At 34.0% G+C, this 23,256-nt stretch overlaps 1 protein-coding gene across 3 annotated transcripts; it reads left to right on the top strand.

Annotated features, from left to right (window-relative positions):
• The first annotated feature begins 324 nt into the window (after positions 1-324).
• Positions 325-23,256, top strand: LOC109011900 (alpha,alpha-trehalose-phosphate synthase [UDP-forming] 1). 3 transcript variants are annotated; one of them, XM_018993276.2, is made up of 18 exons: positions 325-564; positions 9,784-10,258; positions 10,438-10,535; positions 10,701-11,089; positions 12,118-12,232; positions 12,354-12,455; positions 13,285-13,435; positions 14,608-14,696; positions 16,677-16,725; positions 18,531-18,631; positions 18,889-19,076; positions 19,657-19,774; positions 21,016-21,192; positions 21,265-21,387; positions 21,465-21,552; positions 21,653-21,783; positions 21,890-21,988; positions 22,597-23,256. In XM_018993276.2, the coding sequence occupies exons 2-18, from the start codon at positions 9,856-9,858 to the stop codon at positions 22,978-22,980; spliced, it is 2,805 nt and encodes a 934-aa protein (XP_018848821.1). In that variant the 5' UTR covers positions 325-564; positions 9,784-9,855; the 3' UTR covers positions 22,981-23,256. The 3 variants fall into 3 exon arrangements, with proteins under 3 accessions (XP_018848821.1, XP_018848838.1, XP_018848830.1); XM_018993293.2 differs by lacking the exon at positions 325-564 and adding an exon at positions 8,491-8,512; XM_018993285.2 differs by lacking the exon at positions 325-564 and adding an exon at positions 8,594-8,997.

Here is a 23,256-nt window from a genome sequence, read left to right on the forward strand (position 1 = left end):
GGGCTGTAAGAATCAATTAGTTAGTGGGAACAAGCTGCTTAAAGGCAAAACCAAGTGTTTGTCTACGTGCACACTCAATAGTTAAAAAGGAAATAATTCACATAGGACGAGAGGAGAATCGAATTCCCTCACTCCCGAGCGAATGGGCGCACCCAAAAGGTCCCAATTAAAGACAAAGCAAAAGTGAAAGGATCAATTGCATGCGACCACTCCCTCCCAATATTCACCCGCGCCCAATTCCCCCCCCCCGCCAAGAATATATAAATATATATATATAAATATATATATATATATATAAAAGGTGAACCCCAGCTAGCACTGCCAAAAACCTCTTTGTGTCTGCCAATTAGTTAGTTGCTTCGCCCTCTCATTCTTCCTATATGTATTTCTCCTTCATCTTACGAATTCTCCACAATCCTTCGATCCTTCTCCCCATTTACATGCATATTAATTGCATACATATATACATATAATCGATCTCCTTCTGCTCTAAAGTTGGACAAAGAAAAGCAGCTAGCGCTTGTGTTCTCTCGAAGCTCCATAGCTTTCCTCTTCCTAGATCAGGTTCTCCTTCTCCCTTTGTCTAGTTTTTTTTTTGTCTGTGTGTGTCTCTCTCTCTCTGTATGTATGTATGTATGTATGTATGTATGTATGTATGTATGTATATGTGTGTGTGTAAATTTATGTAATCACACACGTTGGTATGCATGTATGGTATATATATGTATGTATGCATCAGCGCGCGCGTTAACATGAATTTGTTTGTGTTCAATATAATCTTTTATAACATTGATATATGCTTGTTTTGTGTGTGCGCGCGCGTAGTTGTGGATGTGTTCGAAAGTACTATGCAGTAGATTGGTTGGTTAGTGAGTCTTTTAGGGTTCTTGTAAAGAGATCAGGGATCGAGAGAGAGAGAGAGAGAGAAAAAAAAAAAAGAGGAGTTGAATTAGCTATATAAGCTAAAGTTTTGTGACGATTTGCTTATTTAATATGATACTTCATCGACCTTAATCAAGAAACATCAATTTAACGATAATAAATAAATAAATAAAATAAAATAAGCAAGTAGTTAAATATTCTAGAGATCAATTAATGGAACAATACAAGTCTTTGTCCTGATCTGTTCGGTCCCTCAAAGCAGATCGATGGTTGAGATCGATCATGAATTGGCTATGATGGTCATGAATCATATATAGCCGAAGGAGCTTTGGAAATATTTCAGTGTTATCAAAGAAATGGAATATAACAATTTTGGTGGGATATAAACTAGGTCGTAATTAATATTTCAAGTACTAATATTGGTAGTGAGAAAACTTCACACGCGCGTAAGATGTGCTTGTACGTTTATGAAAAAACGTGTGAAGTTAAGTGAGTATACAATCCGTAATCAAGAAAAAATTCTGGTGAATTAATTTTAAACTCAACGTATCTTTATATACGTGATCTATAATTTTTTTTAATTTTTTATAAATATATCTAAATTCATCTTAACATCTAAATAAATATAAACTTATTTTAAGTTGATTTCGTAAATTTCACTCAATCATCTCAATTTATTATTATTTATAAAAAATATAAAGAGACGGCTGTCATGCAATACCGCTTCTTATATCTGATCGTTATGCAAACAAGCATGTCGAGTACGATATATATGAAATGACATAAAATACTCCTGAGTACGCTACTTAATTTTAAAAGAATTGGCAACTCAAATTTAAACAAACTGAATAAACTCGATATATAAATGAAGCGATTAATTGCAAAATTAGTAAATAGGTTTTTATAAATTAAGGCCACGGTTTTCAACTTCTTATGAAATTGATATTTAAAATTTTTAAAAATTGCAATCAGATGATACGTACGTTTGTTAATCTCTAGTTAGAAAAAAAGCACGTCATCACATCAGCATGCCACTTCAGCTAATAAAAAACTAACACGTGGCTTCCTAGTATCACATAGTAATCTCTAATATTTACGAGAATATAAATTTTATAAAAATTTAAAAAGTTGAAAAAAATCAAATACTAATTTTGTAACATAAACGGATGACCTGAGAAGGAACAGGGGATGATTAAAAAGAAAAGAAAAGAAAAGTGTAACTACCAAAGTGAGATATTGATGTTACTAACACACCTAGCTTTGATTACCTAATAGCTTTAAGCAATTAGCAGCAAACCTAACACATAAAAGACATGAGCTGAATGGAGGATGACGTTAGATCTGAGTTGGGATAGTAGTCCAGTGAAGATTGGTGAAAGAATCCATTACTTTTTCTTCTCTTCTTTTCTTTTTTTATCTCCCCAACAAATATCCACTGGGGAGCTGGATCTGTCGTCATTCTGTGCATGATATGGATAAGGTGGTAAGGTGGTGATGTGATACCCATGAGAGACTTGGTTGGATCACCAAGATATATCAGTTTTTTTAATTATGAACTCAAAAACAACAATCATTTCCACTAATTTCGTGCTTAACTGTATGATAAACTTTTAAACAGATAAGTTTCTGCAATTGTTTTGTGAAAAAATGAATTTTATTAAACAAGAAAATATATATATATTTTTTATTTTTTAAGTTGATATTTACTTTTTTTTATAAAAAGACTGAATGAGACTTATTTATTTAAAAATTGTATAAATTATTTTTTACAATATATATAATAGCAACTCTCTGATATCAAGTACGTAGGTTTACAGTATATTGATATAGCTAGTATGCATGATTCTTGCTGCATATATATATATATATATATATATATGTGTGTGCGCGCGCGCGCCAGAACTTGCTGAATTAATTAGTGGCTAAATTAATTAGGATAAGGGAATAATTTGCTTCTACATATTTGTTTTGAAAAGCGTCAGGGTTTCGGGTTTGACGCATGCAGTACTGCAAGATGATGCTGCATGCAATATATAGTAAAAATTGCCTTAAAAAAAAGGGTGAAAACATATAGTATGGATAAGAAATTTATATATATGCAACATTCTTCGCATTGTAATACTGTTGTGACATAAAAATTAAAGATATTAGGATGTTTATTACTAGAATATTGTTGTTAACTATATATACAGTAGTACTGGAACGCACGATATTTACGTTCTAGTATTATTAATAAACAACAATTAGTAATTAATCCCAACTACAGCTAGCTAGGCAAGTACACTTTTGTTCTCTAATTTACATATTTTCTTTTTTAAAATTCGGGTATTTTCTCTTAATTCTTAGATCATTGTAGTATAATTAGTTTAGGAACCTGCCAAAAAATAATGAAAAAGAGAACATAATTTTCTTTTAAAAAATAAGAACTAAGTTATTAGTTCTTTTTTCACATGATTGCAAAATTTAGATTTAGGTCATGTTTGATTATATAAATTATCTCATCTCATTTTATTTAATAATTATAATTTTTTAAAATTTTTTTATAACATATAATAAATTTTTTAAATTTTAAAATAAAAATTAAATTTTAATAATATTTTATTATTTTTTAACTTTAATGTATAATCAAACGTAAAGCTTATCATCACTTAATCTTTCAATTCGAAAGATAAATTATTACTTATTTTTTATTAATATTTGTTCGTGAAATATAGTTTGAGAGTTTAAATATCATTATAATACTTAAAAGTATTTTTATTTTAAAAAGTAACGTGGGATAAAATTGAAATTAAAAAAAGACAGCTGGAAACTCATGTTTTAGTTGGAGGTTGTACAACAAGATTTTTTCTCGGGACTATAAATTTGGAGAAAAAAAAAATTCAATGGCCATGTCGCATCATGCCAAAATGCATGACTTTTTATTTTTTGAGCAGTGTTATGCCCATCCGGAATTTTTTTTATTAATTTTTTATATACTTAAATATTAAAAAAATCATAACATCGTTATAAAAATATTTTCTTAATTATTAAATAAAAAATATATATCAGAACTCAATTGAGACCTAACTGTCGGTGAGAATAGTATTTTTCATATTTTTTACCGTCTGGTTGGTCCACTTGTGATTCCACCCCTGCAATTCACTCACAGGACAACTCACTTCAAGGAAAAAAAACAAAAGCAAGTTTGGATGGTTATGAATTATGATCACCCTCTCCCAAGCTAAGAGCAAACTCAAAGGTAAATGCCAATGTGCCATCTTAATTACGTAATAGGAGGAGGACCCGCACATCCGTCTGGGACCGATCCAGCTTTTTGCACGCGTGACAATTTTGTGATTTTAGTAGTTATTAATGATAAGTTGCAGGAAATATATAAAAATAAATTTATAAATTAATGTAATTTTATATCATTTGTTATCTTTATTTTATAATATAAATAATTTTATTGAAGTATATATTTTTTATTACGTAATTCGTTATATAATTTTTTTTAATGATTAAAATATTCCTCAGCTGCAAATTCTCTTTTGTCTACTGCATGCATGCCTTCACGGGCTCGATCCCCACCCCCTCCCCAAAATCTCATAATCTCTGAAGTCTGACCACAGCAGCAATAATACCAAGTCCACTTGCCAACAAGCTGGCTGCATGCATGCATGCGAGTGATCATCTTTTTCTGTCATTTTATTTTTCTTTATTTTTCTGGTTTGTTGCTTTTTGTTTGGCATATTATTCGTACATTTAGTCACGTTGGTTAGGGATCTTTGTCATGTCCTTCCTAGAGAGATGATCAGGGCCACATATATCTAAATATCTTAGCAAAATCTAAAAAGATATTTCCAAGTACTGTCCATTCATGATCATTAGCACGGTTGAAATCCACATCCAAAGGGCCGGGTAGAATTTTATCATCTTGGGAAGTATGATTATCATGTCTAGAAGGAGTTTTTTTTTTTTTTTTCCCTCTTCTCTTGGCAAGTTTAGTGCATTAATACGTAAAGCAAATACTAGGAAGGTCCTTCTCACTATGAAATTTAAGCAAGCAAAGGAGAACGGTGGAGAGGGTTTAGATTCCAAACTGACACGTGAAAGCTGTATTAATGCACTAAACATGATAATGCACATCCAAACTGACACGTGAAAGCTGCTCATTGCGCTATGTCTGGAATGAGCTGCTAATTAGAGAGAGTACTAGATTTTGTATATTTTGCAAGAATATTATTGCACAAACTAAAGCTAAATGTTGATTGCAACTAATAAAACACAAACATATATGTATATACCTGCTGTCCAAGGCATTTATTTGGTCTGCCTTTAATTTTTTGGTTCTTTTTTGGGCTGAAAATGATGACTTTTTATTTAAGAAATGCTAGCTTTTTAGTACTATGGACCATACATGTGGTGGTTGTCCCCATAGGCTAATCTTTTTAGTACCAGCAGTTTTGTGTATGCTTTGTTACCACGCTTTCAAAAAGTGCAACTTAATTCCTCACATGGATTAGAAGTACGTACGAGGAAGAATGCACGACACTGGACAGACACGGCATTTTTCACTGCCAACATTGTCTCGAAACCATGTGAGTTTTACACAGAAAATGTAAGCCTGTTTTTAGAATATATTGGGGAATTAGCCTAGTTTATTTTGGCAAATGAAATCAGATAAATTGAAATAAAAATTTAAAGTTAAATAAAATATTATTATAATATTTATTTGTTGAGATTTAAAAATGTTAAATTGTTTATTTTATTTTGTGTGTAAATTTAGAAAAATTGTAATAATTAAATAAGATGAGAATGATTATGATTATGAAAACAAAAGAGGCCTAGCTAGTTATACAAATGAGATAAGATGAGATGAAACTAAAATTGAAAATAAAATAAAATATTATTAGAATATAACTTTCTAGTATTATTTTTATTTTAAAATTTGAAAAATTATAGTTGAATTGTTTATTGTATTTTGTGTGGGTGTTTGAAAAATTGTATAAGATTAAATAAGATGAAACTATTTGTAAAAATAAACAAGGTGTATTGTTATTGGTGCTTGTGGAAGACAAAATTTCGATTGATAGTGTCACGCCCAACACCTTAATGCGCCTTGTCGGGTGGCCATACGGGACTAGTGCTTCGAGGGATTGTTTTAATTGGCCATTTCAAGCATGTTAATCATATCCTTTTGCGACAATTGAGACAGACTTTTTGGAGATGGAAATCTTCATCTTCATGAATTATGAAATCTCGTAACACTTTGTTATTTAAACGAATAGAATTGAGACAGACTTGTAAGATGATAATATTAAGGGTATATATTTCGAGAGTACTTAATACTTATTATTTTTAATATAAGTCGAGTATTTGTGACGGTAAAAAAATATTGAGTTATGTCAATCTATGGGTAGTGTTTGGATTGACAATAACTAATTGATTAAGAAAAGAGTAGTGTTGCATGTATTTATAATTTTACTTATATTTTTATTTATATTTTTACTTATAAGACTCATTTTATTAGTTTTATTTTAAAATTCAAATTTCATGATTTTCAACATATCAATAACTGATACGTGGAGAAATAAATTTTTTATAAGTTTTTATTAAGTATATTTAGCATTTTCCTTGATAGAATTAATGTTTTAACTATAAAAAGATCATATAAAAGTAAATTCACAAACTATCATGACTTGATGTGATGAGTTATTAAAAAGTAAATATGACATATGTATAAATTATGTCAGTTTATGGGGTTTATTTTAAAAAAAATGATATTTACAGTCTTAGAATATGTAGTCTCTGTGTACTCTCTTTAAAAAAATTGGATAAATCTAAGACTTACATAAAAAAATAATTTTTGTAATGGTTGAATCTTAACTATGAAATGCATCACAATTTCATTTTACATTTAAAGATATAATACATGCTAATTTTGATAATTTGTGATGTAAAGTGTAAAACACAGTATTAATATTTTGAAGAGTTAAAAATATAATTTCCTATGTGTAATTTAATAATTTATGGTGCAAAGTGTAAATCATACATGTAGCATTTTTTGGTTAATTAAAAGGGTTATATATGCAGTAATCTACGTTTGTGATGCAACATGTAATTTGGATGTGTAGATTGGTCAAAGCATAGTGTGCTACGTACCGTCACATGAATGATCATAATTAAAAATAACAATAATGATGTTGGATCGATGACATCCTTGTGATCTTGAACATGTCGAACGAATTATGGTAGGTAGTTACTTGGGGGTGTTGTCCTTGTTCCATGCATATCATGCTGTCTCCTAATGTTAACATCAAATGATAAGATGGTCACAAATATCCCATATTCTATGTAGTCACTAATATTTAATCTACGGTTGACGAGACTCTGTTTTTGTTAGGCTTATTTATTGATATGAAAAATGATTTACATAATATTTTTTATGATATTTTTTATAATATTTTACATAATTATATTTTAAATAATAAATATTTTTATAAAACATCTTATAAGAATAATATTAATTTACAATAATATTTTCATTTTATAATATTATTATGAAGTATATTATAAAAATATATTACGTGTACCATTACTCGGATCGGTGTGTTTGTATGTGTGTGTATATATATCATTTCAATCATGATACTTTCCACAATCTCAAAATTCCTTTACCTTTTTTTTTCACTGTTTCCCACAAGATTCCAAATCCTTTACCTAACTTCACTTCGAGAAAACGAGCCCCCACCATACTTTTCACGATATTAACATTCCTTTTTTTATCCCCTGATTGCGCATTTTGCCTAACCTTAGACCGTGAAGATTAGTCCTAACAAAGATGAATGACTGACTCACTAATATATATGGATACTAGATGTATAATCTCTTGATATCAAAACCTCCCCTCCATTCATGCTATGATAAATCTGACCGTTTAGTCGATAATTTTGATGATTCTGATCAATGATTCAATTCTCGGGTATAAATTTTGGATTTGTTGGGTGATAGTAATAATACCTTAAAAGAGAGAGATGCCAGTGATTCTAATGATGTTTTGGAAGAGAAATCCTTACAAAAATATGATTAAATTCAATCTAGAATTACAATTGATGTACTTGAATATGTTGCAAATTGAAGATTGTCGTGAGAGAATAATATTTTGTAGGCTGTGTCACCATGCAATTGGTGGGTGCTCGGCGATAAATAACCATATGTTTTATCCTTTAATTGGATATTTTTAATTGCACAATTACACTAGTATTACCTTACCAAAGATGCGTCCATTTATAGGTTATGAGACAATTAAAACTAGGTTGTTGGAAGGAAAATTGTACGTTATATGGCACTTTGGGTAGTATCCATGTGGTTTATCATGTTATTATTGGTCGGGTATTCGGGTCGGAGTTCACACTTAAAAAACCATTCATTTTAGGAGATCATTTTGATAGGGTTAGAGTCTTTGTTGGCATTTCATTTTGACTCTATTTGTCAATCATTTGGACCATAGTGAACTTTGCACAGGAAAAGAGCACCCATTAAACGCGGAGCTTTGAAAGGATTAGGGAAGCTTCTCTCCAAGTCCAAAGGGCACTGGCAGGCAAGGCACTGAGGCAGGGTGTCATCGAAAGTTTGAAGTCTTTTAGATGATGTGCATCTCTCTCTCTTTCTCTCTCTCTCCCTCCCTCCTAGTACTAACTTATTGGTTTAGATAAAAAATACTAAAATACTGGGGACAAAGTTTTGAGTCTTTTGACATCTTGCGTGAGCATTACCTTACCTTAAAGACGCGGATTTAGACCAGTCTGTCTTTCCTTTCATGTTTTTTGGGTAAAGGAGATTTCTTTCTGTTCTCGACAATCTTTTTGTATTACTTTGCTGCATGGCTGGAAGGGCTGTATGTACCCTATAAAGTTTGCACGAGGATTCCATTGGTTCCTCTCTTTCTCTCTCACTCCGTTAATTCTATGCCATTCAGATTCTGGAGATTTCCATGTATATTATATTTCTCTCTCTCTCTCTCTCTCTCTCTCTCTCTCTTCCTCTCTCTCTAATCTAGTGGCTGCGTGACTGGTAAGAAATGGTTCTTTGAATCAACCCATTTATACAAAGATTGAGATGACCGATTATAAATAGGTGAGTTTTTCTTTCTTTATTATTATTATTATTATTTTTTTTTCTTTTAGAAATAGAATATTGGATTTTGTTTCATGGATTCGGTGTGTTTGGTTATATATTGTTGGGGGTGCTTTATTGGATTATATATATCCGTGCTTTTTTCATGCTTTTATTGTTTTAATAATATATGCGGTTTTTAGAGAGTTTGGAGATGACACAGCATCCTAATGCCATACGGCAATGTTTTCTCGCCCTATCTTACTCTTAACTTTCAGTACTATCTTCATGCAATGTGTTTGGTGTTTGAGCTGAGTGATGTGCTCTTTAGAATCTGGGACTGGAGGTACAAGAGAGCCTTGTTTCTTGCACCAGTCACTGCTGTGGCTGCTGATGCCTTCTCGTTTTTGATTTTGTGAAAATCGGTTCTCAGATTTCTGGGCTTTAGTAAGCAAGAAACGGTGGTAGACCCCATTTTCTTGCCTCTTGCAATTCTGTGGATCCCAGCATCTGAATTATCTTTTTCCTCTTTGCCCAAATGTTATTTCGTTTTATGTTTTATTTGAGGTGTCTTCTACTGATGCTTATTCTTTTAAAATATTCGGTGAGTAGAATTATTTTGTTTTTTTTTTTTTTTGTTTTTTATAAGTAAAAATAATTATTTTGTACTGTAGTAGAAATATTTATTACTCTTGAGTCTTGACTTAGACCGAATGGTGTTCTTAGTACCTAATTTGGGGAATATGCAGAGTTTTGTGTGGCTTATGGTGCTTATTGATGTCTTAATTCACCTAAACCAAAATGTAGGACACAAATTTTCTGAGGAAAACCTCGGTGCTCGTAGATTTGGTATCGAAGGTTCAGTTGTAGAGAGGTCGTATGCCTGGAAACAAGTACAACGGTAGTTCAAACCATATTCCAACTCGTGTAGAGCGGCTCTTGAGAGAGAGAGAGCAAAGGAGAAGCAGGGCTTCTCATTCGAATGAGGTAACTGATAATAATCGGGGGAATGAATCGTCTGAGCATGGCCTACGCTTAAGAGAAGATGAGAACGGGGGAGTTTCCTATGAGAACGGGGCAGTTCCCTATGTTGAACAATCCTCACAGGGGGCTGCAGCTTCAAGGTTGCTTCCTGATGAGGTATATGAAAGGCAAGATGGGAAGCCTTTCAGACAACGACTCTTGGTGGTGGCTAACAGGCTGCCAGTGTCTGCAGTTAGGAGAGGTGAAGACTCGTGGTCTTTGGAGATAAGTGCTGGCGGTCTAGTCACTGCTCTTCTAGGTAAGTGGTGCTGGACTCTTATACCGAGTGTTTGGTTTAATTTTATATCTCCAATAGTTTACAGGTATATTTGGCTGGTTTCCAGAGTCACTGTTTTCTCTTAATTTAGCATATATTCTTAGTTTGGCCTTCTCATCCAAAAATAGGAAACTAATGCATTCTGGATTATTTTTTCAAAGGTGTGAAGGAGTTTGAGGCACGATGGATTGGTTGGGCCGGTGTAAATGTTCCAGATGATGTTGGACAGAAGGCACTTACTAAAGCTTTGGCTGAAAAGGTAACATATTTCTGTGTGCACCCTCTTTTTTTTTCAGTTTTGACGTTCTGTAGGTGTGCATTATTTCAGCTTTGTTTCATTGAGGGCTTACATGTAAGGTTTGGTTTACGTTCCATGTTATGGTAACTTTTTAGTCCTGCTGATGCTTTGTACTGCATATTGCAGAGGTGTATCCCTGTATTCCTTGATGAAGAGATTGTCCATCAATATTACAATGGCTATTGCAACAACATTTTGTGGCCCCTTTTTCATTACCTTGGCCTTCCACAAGAAGATCGCCTTGCCACAACAAGAAGCTTCCAATCTCAATTTGCTGCATATAAGAAGGCAAATCAAATGTTTGCTGACGTGGTAAACAAGCACTATGAAGACGGGGATGTCGTTTGGTGCCATGATTACCATCTAATGTTTCTCCCCAAATGTTTAAAGGAATATAACAGTGAAATGAAAGTTGGTTGGTTTCTCCACACCCCATTTCCCTCGTCAGAGATTCATAGGACACTGCCATCTCGATCAGAGCTACTGCGTTCAGTTCTTGCTGCTGATTTAGTTGGGTAATATTTTCTTGCATTCTGCACCAGTATTCCACACTATGATATAGATGTTAATTTACTTTATATGGTTGACAAGTGGTCCCACTGGACATTTGGCACATCTTTTTAAAATCTTGAACTTAGTATTCTCTATATCTAATTTTCCTCGAGAAAGTTTCTCTAGTTTCCACTGACAAATGTTTTTCATTTGCTATTAATTCAATTTTCTGTGTGTTTCTTTCTTATGTGGCTGCACACTTCTACTTTTTTATTTTTTATTATTGAAAGTAAATATATAATTAAAATTCTTGATCTATGATTTGTGGGGAGGAAATGATTTTCAAATCTTAGACATCAGGAGGAGGGAATATTCTCTCAAAACCACTAAGTTCACCAAGTTAATCTTGTAGTTGAAGTTGTGGGAATTTCGGTTGGAGTATACCATGTCAGCTCCAACTTTGCTGCATCCACTTGGCCCCTTGTATTTTTGTGGGTCTAGTTTCGCTTTAACATGGAGAGGAAGCAGCAAAAGCTAGACCGGTATTGCAATTAATTTCCTATTCATTTCCTCCCCTTAGAGTTTGCAATATTTTTGTGGGTATTGCAAAAGCTTGACCCCTTAGAGATTGACTGGCTGCATCTTTCCTATTCATCTACATGCAGATTAAGCGTGATGACTCTTTCTTTCTTGAATCAACGTCTGAGTTTTTTAACAGGCTGAGATTCTAAGGGTTTCCACAGAAATGTATATCGTTGGCCTGATTATTTTTAGGTCAGATGAATTTCATTTGAAAATAGCTTGATAAAATTGTTCAGCCATGAGAAAAAAAGAAGATAGATTGGTCTTTTGATGCAGTATCACTTTAGTAAGTGCTTTTTTGTTTGATTTTGAGATTCAGGCATTAGAATGTTTTCTTTTTGTTATTTCACATATTCTTTAATCTCATATGCACATAAAATTAGCAGGATCCCTATCACATTTCTGTTTGCATCAAATCTTTTCGATCTGCTTGTATCTTGATATTTTAAGATTTGTTTTTTTTTTTCAGTTTTCACACCTATGATTATGCACGGCATTTTGTTAGTGCTTGTACCCGTATTCTCGGTCTTGAGGGTACACCTGAAGGAGTTGAGGATCAAGGGAGGCTTACTCGAGTTGCTGCTGTATGCTTCAGTATTTCATTCATCAAAGTTCTTTATTCTTGCCGCTCAAATTTTTAGCACTTTCAGTATTAAACATGTTCTAAACTTGAAATACTTATTTAGGTATTTATTTTTTCATCAGTTTCCAATTGGAATAGATTCAGAAAGGTTTATACGTGCACTAGATACCCTTCCAGTTCAGGATCACATCAGAGAATTGACAGAAAGATTTAAAGGCCGAAAGGTATTTGTCTTGTGTTTACATTGATGCAAAACTAAAATTAAGTCAATCATACTTCTAAGCTAATTCTACCAGTTCATATCTGATATCATACATGGTCTAAAGAATATGCCTGCATTTTGATTTGAATTACAGAATTTATCCAAGTTCTAGTTAATGGCCATGCACTGAATCACTTAATAATCTCACCATCTTGGTTCCACTATGTTTCTTGTTATGGAATATCCATAACAAGATTAATTTTTAAGTGATGACCTCATCTTTTAGCACCAATTCTATCCAATTAGTTCTTGGAAAAAGCCCCCACTGCTTATTCTTCCAAGAGCTTTTTTTCCCCAACCGCTCAACTCCCCCACATGGAGTAGGCCACCTTGTGCCAAACCACCCACTTGGGCCTATATGTGAGGAGATTACCAAACTTGCAATCGAACTATGCATTTCCTGGTTTCCAACTTTTAAAACATGGGGTTTCTTTAATTTTTTTGGCAATATCCAACCAAAATACTAGTCCAATTATTAGTGATTCCATTTCAAATATGAGACTTAGATGTTATTAAAAAAACCTTTCACATTCAAGCCAAAAATGGAAAACAAAAAACAAAAAATTTAATTTCTTTCTCCCCTCTGTTTTTGTGTATATTAGCATCAATTAACAAGTGATGCATCGCAGTTCCTGTTGGTGGAGTCTTTGACAAAAATATGTTTCTCAAACACTTGTGTACAAAAATTATTATGTTTCTCAAAGAAAAGGTTCTTTTCATGTAGAAGTTACATTTCTTTTACCTTACATCCAGTCATCTAATTTGCAAATATATTTTTTATGACATAACAGGTAATGTTAGGTGTTGATCGGCTTGATATGATCAAAGGGATTCCTCAAAAGATATTAGCATTTGAAAAATTTCTTGAGGAAAACCTAAGTTGGCGTGATAGAGTAGTCTTGCTGCAAATTGCTGTGCCAACAAGAACCGATGTTCCAGAGTGTACGTTCCTTACGTTCCTTTCTCAACATGCTGTCTTTCCTGTTGCCTCCTAATGGTCTTGGTTGTTTGTAATACATGCTACTCTTGAGAATTTATTTTCAAGATGGATGAGGTGAATATGCTTAGGGTGCTACTTAGTGCAATAATAAAGCCTCACAAGGTCAATAAGAAGGATAACAGTCTCAAATTCAGAGTTTGAGCATGGCAGCCATGCCATGGAAAGACGGACTATTAAGGGCCATTAGTTGCATGTCAATGCATGTGTTGTATTAGATGACTTTATACTTTCAATAGCTTTTCCTAGATGCATTTACCATGAACTTTGGTTATAGTACTATTAGACCTGTTCTAATTGTTGTGTAAGAACAATGAGAATCTGGTTGCAATAGAGATATATATGAGTTGACACTATTTGCAGTTACTGCAATAGTGTCAACTTCTCTAATCTCATTTCTATGCATTTTGAGAAGTTCAAAGTACCATAGGTTACTTGTAAATTAGTTTGAGATCTCATACTGGTTTCTTTCTTCCTATCGTGGCTCTGTCACTGTTATATTTATTTTAGTTGAGGTAATGTATGGCGGGTTGGGGTTTCAGCAAGAGACTTAAAAGATGAAAAGCATCCTTAAGGTACTAGGTCCTAAACAACCTGGGGTGCCATGAACCCCGAACCTGCTTAGTAAACTTTTAACTTACTGCCCAAAAAAAGAGGAAGAAGACAAAGTAGTAGGCAGCAGTCACCCAACTAAATTGATACATCAATTTCTAAAATAGTTGACAAATGCGATAGAGCTCAAAAGGTATGTATTTCTAAAATAACCAATTCAAAAGATATATGCATGTTTTCCATATTCCCTTCTGGTCTAGCTAAATTGTTATTAGTAAAGGAAAATATATTCTTCTCTCAAAATTTACTGAACAAAATTTTGTGGACCTCCAATGCTGTCTCATTCGTTTTGCACCAGGTCTGATTGCTTTTATCCCAAATGCAACTGCACCTTTTTTCCTTCATTCTCTTGAGAGACCTTTTTTTTTTTTTTTTTTCCTGAAAATGTACCAAGTACATATATAGAGTTACATGGGGCTGGAATCTGGTGTCTTCCTTTGCTAGCACATCTCCTTAGCTTTTTGCCTCTATCAAATTAAAATTTTTTAATTTTTGTTTATCACAGATCAAAAACTTACTAGCCAAGTTCATGAAATTGTTGGACGCATCAATGGCAGATTCGGATCATTGTCAGCAGTTCCTATACATCATTTGGTTTGTCCCAAACTGAATAATGAATTCATGATATTCCAATGCATGCATGTATGTGTAGATCTCTCTATTGAGCTCAGTGGATGATAAGTGTGAAGGGCATTGTTTATAAAAGGTGGTGTTGAGCTCCATCATATTATTATCCTTATTGTGCAGTAACTCTTTTCAGACGCATGGTATATCTATGGGACATGACGGAGGAACAGCAAAAATGGATATGTGACAGGTGAGAGGGCAAGTGATGGGGGTGTCTTAACCAAAGGAGAGATGAAAGAAGTTCTAGAAATTTTTATTATGAAGTGATAGCACGAATATCCTGCATCCTCATAAGATGGATGGGTGGCACAATAGTGGGGTATTAAAACCTCCAGATAACAAAATTAAATTCCACAGACTATACGCAAGTCTTTTGTTGCCTGAGCTACCAACAGGATATTTTTCTCCTGTTATCAGACTTTAAGGCCTAGTTTGAACTTTGGGTGTTAAGGTATTCTCAAGTATTCTGAGAATACCTCACTACTATTCATTATTTTATTATTACTTTTCACCTACTTTTTACTACTATTCAATATTCTATCATTACTTTTTCACTACTATTCACAGAATACCTTAGAATACCTCACTACCCAAACACTACTTAGTTTACCATTTGCACCCATGTCCACTGTTGAAAACTCCAGATAAGACTCCATTCAAAGTTAAATTCATGGACAATATGTAAGTGTTTTGTTATTGGAGCCACCAACAATATATTGTTCGTCTGGTATCCAAGTTAAACATTTGCACTGATGTGGAGATCTAATTCCTTGAAGGGAGAGTACTGCTTTGTGATCATAATTAGTACTCTGTTGCTTTTAGTGGTAAGTTAGACAAAATGGTGGCATGTAGGTGTTAGAACCACCATTTTTTTTCAGGCATTAGGTTTTCTTTCTTAAATCTCAATGTTATTAATATTTAGTTGAATAGTTGTTCTTTTTTATTTCTTATTTGATTTCAAGAATAAAAGAAGCCCACAAAATCTATGTTTTGGAAGAGAGACAAAGAAAAGGCACAGGGGTAGCTCTATATGGAGTGCTTTGGCCTTCATTAGTCGAGGGAAGGGATGCATTTTGTCTGTGTAAGTACAATATTAAAAAGCATCTGATGGAGGATTTTTTGTTCTTCTCAATGGACAAACATCCGAGGAAAAGATAAAGATTATTAGAGGAGATAAGTCATTGCATCAGAAGGTTTAGATGAATACGTCCTTTCCTCGTGTCCAAAGTTGGAGGAACCATGTGATGCTAATTATTTAGTCAACGCAACTATAATAAAAACTAATCCAAATGGCTTAATTTAGAACTGAACCAACTTTTTCAGTCTCTCTCCCTCTCTTTCATCTAGGATTTGTTTAGTTTTCTGCTTGACCTGCCCTGGTTCCATTTCTAAAACACCTAGATGACTTTCACATGTCGGATCTACTATTCAACATCTCTGCTGTCTTTTGAAGCTAGTGAAATTTAGTTATGCCATTCCAACTCTAACTTATTTACCACGCGTATCAATGGAAATAAACCTTTCTTGGTCCCTATCCTGACATGGTTTTAATAATTGAAATATGTGAACACCAGTGCCTAGAGGTTCCCAGACTTGAGGTCCAGTGATGATTTCATGGCCTTTTCTCAACACCCCTTATTTTTATTTTATTTTTTATGATCTCTTATGGATAATCTCAGGGTTCTGTCTTAACATTTCGTAAATATCTTTTTATTTTCTGCTTAGCATTGAGTTTTATGCTGGATGTACAGAGTTCAATATAAATATATTTTCTTCAAGGAATAATAGTGGCCTTGTCTAGAAAATGAGCATATTATGAAAGAAAATCGTCGTCTATGTTGTACTTCAAGTATATTATGATCTAACATCCCATTTATTTTCTTTCTTTATATATCTTTGACATGAAGAAAATGTCTTATCTTCTAACCTAATAATTTCTGTCTACAGGATCGTTCTCTCGACTTTCATGCATTATGTGCACTTTATGCTATTACTGGTACCATTTTTAGTGTTGTGACTTCTAAATTCTATATTTCTTTTCTTGGTTTTCTTTTTATGGAGATGCAAGCAATGATTTTTTGAGAAATGTTGAACATACAGTCAGCTTTTGTATGAGAGTCTGATGTGGTTCACAAATAGAATCTTCAGTCTAGTTGCTTTCAAATATCTCAGTAAATATGATGTAAAGAAAAAAGAATAATTTATGAGTTTTTTCCTTAAAAACTTCATCAATATAACAGCATTGATGTCAAAATCAACAATAGTTGGGGGTTGTGCCAGGACCAAACCATACAGCTATTAAAATAATGGTGCACAACCTGATTGCTGGATCATAGTAGAGAAACTTTGAGAACCTGTTCATAGAAGCGCTCATTTAACCTGGCAAAAATTAGTTTTGTATGGCTGGGGAAGGATGACTTGAGTTTTGATTGCCTCGTTTTGGTTATTTTAGGTTGAATAGTTCTAGTTGTAAATATGCATGATGTGTCTTGAGCACTGCATGGTCTTGAGCTCTTGCTGAAATCTTGACACTCACTTAAAGGTAGACTTTTTTTTTTTTTTTTTTTTTTATATAAGTAAAACTCTATTGATAGGAATAGGCATAGCCCAAGTACACAGGAAGTATACACAGAAAATGCCTAAGTTCCACTAAGCACTAGTGAGGGATACAAAGAAATCATGAAAACATTCCTCATTACAACTAATGACCGAAGCCCAAGAAAATAAAGTATTATTAAATAATCTCTTCAGCTCATCCAAGGAACGCTCCTGGTCTTCAAACACCTCTTATTTCTCTTCATCCACAAACACCACATAATGCGAAGGGGAATCATTTTCCACACAGCGACAATGTGAGCATTTCCCCTAATACCTTTCCAGCACCTAAGAATATTCATAACTCTTCCAGGCATAACCCATGCCACATTAGTCCGGTTAAAGATCTCATTCCACAAGAATCGAGCCACCTCACAATGTAACAAAAGATGATCTACAGATTCCCCATTTTTCTTACACAAGAAACACCAACCCATAATAATGATACTTCCTCAAATTATCAATGGCGAGCAATCTCCCAAGAGAAGCAGTCCATACAAAGAAAGCTCTTAGGAGGGACCCTACACTTCCAAATAGCCTTCCAAGGAAAACAATGATCATTAGAGAATCCCGAGAGAGCCTTGTAATAGGAACGCACCAAGAAACTATTACTCCCAACAGGAATCCAAATCATCCTATCCTCCATCACATTACCAAATGACATAGCATACAAGGAGTCGAAAAAGTCTGCAAAACATTCCAAGTTTCCAATCATGAGCTGCTCTAAAAAAACTGACATTCCAATGGAAAGAACCATTAGAACACACCAACAAATCAGCCACCAGAGCCTCTTTATCACTAGAAATCTGGTAAAGAGATGGAGAAACATACTTTAGAGCCCTTGCACCACACCAAACATCGTGCCAAAAGTAAACACCATGACCATTTCTAGTCTTCAAATCTGGTAAAGTAAGGTAGACTTCTAGTCTACAATTCTAGGCCCCAAAGTTTCACTGTTTTAATTTATGTTGTTGGTCAAGTTTCCATGGTTACAAGCAGGTTCTAAGTGGAATGGATTCTAAAAAATTTTATTATGGCTTCTGTAAGTTTTGATCTATGAAAACCTGGTCATTTATGTGTATATCATCACTAATTCTGAGTTATCACTGGTTCATTACAGTTTATAGATGATTACATGAATTATATCAATGTAAATTTTCAACTAATGATTATCTTTCCCCTCCCCTCCTTTTTTTCCCTGTTCAGATGTAGCACTTGTCACATCTTTAAGGGATGGAATGAATCTTGTCAGTTATGAGTTTGTTGCATGCCAGGATGCAAAGAAAGGCGTTCTCATTCTTAGTGAAGTAATTACTAAATACTTTACTAATTTTGGTTAGGCTTGATCATTATTGTGCATTGATGTTAAAACTCTAGTTAGGCAAATGTTGTACCTTGGCTTCACCCGTTTTCCTCATCAATTAAATCATCTGTTACTTAGAGAAAGAATGCTAAGTGAATGTTAGGAGAAAGTAGTGCATCGAAAAACCTTTTCTCTGAAATCCTGCTTAGCCGGTACCTATAAATCAAATCTGACCATCAATACCTTTGATGCATTTTGTAGTTTGCTGGTGCTGCACAGTCTCTGGGTGCTGGGGCAATACTAGTGAACCCCTGGAACATTACCGAAGTAGCAGCTTCTATTGCCCAAGCTTTAAATATGTCAGCTGAGGAGAGAGAGAAGCGACATAAACATAACTTTGCACATGTGACAAGCCACACTGCTCAAGAATGGGCCGAAACTTTTGTGAGGTATACATGCAGTAGTGTTGTAGTATTCTATTATGATATGGTATTGACAGTGTTCGTATATTATTTTTCTGATAAACCAACTCTTGCATTGCTATTTACTTTCATAACTTAAGTTACATCTGATGCTACAATCTAGCATATGGATTTTGTGTGGAGCACAAAGAAATACTTCTCAGTGAACACTCTTGTAAATTGGTGGTTGTGTTTCATTTGGATTCTAGATATTAATTTGAATCCTCAAAAACATACTATTTGACTCTGTATTTGTTTCACACCAGAATGTTAATCATGGTCAGACTTGCTGCTGTAAGTGTGCTGTGATGACATAAATGTACACTTTTGTTTATTGTAAAGCTAAATTCATCGCAGCTAACATTAAGATCCAAAGTTAAAAAGTGTATGTATTCACACATGGGTAAATGTGCAAATTCCATTTGCTTGTGTTTCTCTTACAAGTTGTGTTTTAGTAGAAGTGGCATGAAACCTTATTTCGAGATCCAGTTAATATTAGGAAATAAAAATATGCAAATAGAGAGAATATGACATTCTTTTATTTGAGTTTGGTGCCATTTATGTGCAGTGAACTAAATGATACAGTTGTTGAGGCGCAACTAAGGACAAGACAAGTTCCACCCTCACTTCCAACCGAGACAGCAATTGATCGTTATTGGAAAGCTAATAATCGATTACTAATATTGGTATGCACTATCTGATTTGAGTCTTTATGGTAAAATGCCCCATGGTTAAGAAATTCCCTTTGGATATATTTTATAGCATCCTCATTGATTACTTGATACTCACAGTTGAACACCCAATGTTAGTGTTATAAATATATTTTTTATCAAACCTAAATAACCCCAATGACAACTTGTATTATTATTCTCTCTTTTTTTTTTTAATTATCAAAAGAATATTTGTATACTCTCTTTTTGAACTGGAACCACATCAAAAGTAAACCCATCTCAGAATCTCTTTTGCATTGAAGTTGAATGGACACTCGTTGACCTCCTTATCAAAAGAATAATTTGAATTCTCTCTTTTTTTTTTTAATTATCAAAAGAATATGAGTTCATGTGGATTGATGTCTTGAAGTGGGTCTTGATAGGGACTCAGCTACTAAAGAGAGAATAATTAAAAAAAAAAAAAAAGTGGCTCTTGATGTTTGCAGTCATGGTTTTTTGTCTAAAATCAGCTATCGTGAGACAATTCAGAGAAAAATAAGGGAGTAAAGAGAAGGAAAAAAAAACTATCACCACGTTTTGTGAATTAGTTATCTCATACCAAATCAAGTTTCTTTACTTTTTTTTACTAGCAATTCAAGTTTCTTTCCTGTGTACTTGGGATATGCCTATTTACTTGTAAATAAAATTTTCTTATTACTTATCAAAAAGTTCAAGTTTCTTTACGTAATATTATTTGAGGATCATAGGTATATATTGTTCAAGTTGGTCGGCCAATTTTCACTCTCTGTATTCAGCATATTTATATTTGGCTTTGGATACAGTGCTTGGGAGTTTTTGAAAGCTTTATGGCCCCATCTAGCTGATTCTTCTTGCTCACAAGAAGCCATGCTTATGAAAGTCAAAGTGATGGACCCTGAATAGAACCTTTAGAAAATAGAACCAAAGTCCAACCACCTCTCCACCACCACGTACACTAGCACACAAAAGAATTAGATGAAAGCTCTAGTTTGATGTTTAAATTTCATACTTAGCTGAATTATGGGGAAGTCCTTCCATTCTGAAGTTTTTCCTTTTATTTATGCATCTCAGAAACGACAAGGGAAAGTAGTGCAGTCACATTACTGCAGTCAAATTGCTATAAAGAGAGGGTGTCTTGTTTTTTCTGTTGTCATTATTTTTGGTCCAATTAGACTGATTTAAATTTGGTTTTTTCTTTTAATAATAATCTTCTCATCTTGCTAATGTTTCAAACTTAGGGATTCAATGCAACATTAACTGAACCAGTAGACACACCTGGGAGTAGAGGTGATCAAATTAAAGAAATGGACCTTAAAGTGCACCCAGGTCTAAAAGAACCCTTGAAGGCGCTCTGCAGTGATCCAAAAACAACAATTGTTGTGCTCAGTGGGAGTGACAGAAGTGTCTTAGATGAAGTACGTCATAAAGATGAATTTTATCCTGTTCCACCCTTACACTGTCCATTTCTTAACATAGTGTTTTGACAGAACTTTGGGGAGTATGACATGTGGTTGGCAGCAGAGAATGGGATGTTTTTACGCCTTACAAAGGGTGAATGGATGACAACAATGCCTGAGCATTTGAATATGGAATGGGTTGACAGCGTGAAGGTACATATTGAAATTGTAGTTCTGTTTATTGGTGCTCTTTAAACTCTAAACATATGATGCTGACATAATGTTTTCAGCATGTTTTTGAATACTTCACAGAAAGAACACCCCGATCACATTTTGAACTTCGTGAAACTTCACTTGTTTGGAATTATAAATATGCAGGTACTTTTCTTGTTCAATGCCTTTTTCCAAAGCAGTTTCTTTGAAAGATTTACCATTGTTTCTGCTCTCTTATATTTTTGTCCGTCTTTTGATTTTGTAGATGTTGAGTTTGGAAGACTTCAAGCAAGGGATATGTTGCAGCATCTATGGACAGGCCCAATTTCTAATGCATCTGTTGATGTTGTTCAGGGTGGCCGGTCTGTTGAGGTGCGAGCTGTCGGTGTGACAAAGGTGACCGCTTGTTTCTAATTATTGAAGTTTCTAATATTTCCTGATTATTTTTACAGTTGGGGTCTTGGCAAATTTGTTTCTATCTAACAGTACTTTATCCAATCAGGGTGCAGCCATTGACCGCATACTAGGAGAGATAGTTCATAGTAAATCCATGACAACTCCAATAGATTATGTCGTGTGCATTGGTCATTTTCTGGCAAAGGTATCATTCTCTCTTATTGTTGTCATTCGGAGAATTTTTTTTTTTTTTTTTTTTTTTTGTTTTTCTTGTGGAGTTTTCATATTCGATATGAGGAATTGTATCGTTTCCCACTACCTAAACTTTCTTGTCCAGAAAACAGCTATTGGTATTAGTCCCTGATAAGTCTATACTTTTGATATAATTACATTCAAAATCTTTGAAATTTCAACTTGTAGTCAAGAACAAGAATTGTGAAACAAAACAATTTTCTTTTGAAGCATCGAATATGTGCTTATAGGCAATTTTGAACATGCAGGATGTACATTAAATTTGCACGTAATGTTTCATATTTAACAAACTTCTATTGCTTGAGATTAGAGCTTTATGATGATGATTAGAGCTTGACATTCTACGTACTTGTAAAGATCTTAATTCTATGCCTCCAGTTTTTTGATAAGTAAAAAACTGGAGGGATAGAATTAAGATCTTTACAAGTACGTAGAATGTGAATATTACAAATGTTACTTTATATAAAATGTTTAGTTCTCCTCAAGGGACTATGGAAAACATTAATTTACATATGTATTACCTCATAAAAAAACCCGATAAAACATCTTTCATTGCTTCAGGATGAAGATGTTTACACCTTTTTCGAGCCAGAGCTTCCTTCTGATGCCATCATTGTTGCAAGAAGCAAGGCGACTGATGGACTCAAGCTACCTGGCGAGAGAAGATCTTCTTTGAAGCTTCCAGCAAGTAGAAGTGGGCCGAAATCATCTCAAAGTAAGACACCACGACCTTTGCCAAATCCCGAAGGGAGAGATTTCATGGGTGGGGCAAAATCAGCTCAGAGCGGGCGACGGCCATCACCAGAAAAGATTTCATGGAATGTACTTGATCTAAAGGGAGAGAACTATTTTTCCTGTGCTGTTGGAAGAACTCGCACAAATGCTAGGTATACACTCGGGTCATCAGATGATGTCATCTCCTTCCTGAAAAAGATTTCAGGTTAATCAAGTTGAGCAGTTTTTTGCTTTAGCGTCCTGCGGCGCTACTAGTTCAAAGGTTCATTACCCAAGCATGAGATTTCAAATGGCTTAGTGAGGAGATGAGAAACATTTTCCGTTTCATTGTGATATTCTTTCGTCAAACACATCTCGACCATTTTGCCAAAATTTATACTGTCACTCCCTTCATAGAATTGGTATATTTTAAGAGACTAAGAGCATCCAAACCACAGGACTGATGACCAAAACAAGCAATAAAAGAAATTGATCTTTTTTTTTTTT

This window comes from Juglans regia, chromosome 2, assembly GCF_001411555.2.
Source record: "Juglans regia cultivar Chandler chromosome 2, Walnut 2.0, whole genome shotgun sequence".
In the NCBI taxonomy this organism is placed as follows: domain Eukaryota; kingdom Viridiplantae; phylum Streptophyta; class Magnoliopsida; order Fagales; family Juglandaceae; genus Juglans; species Juglans regia.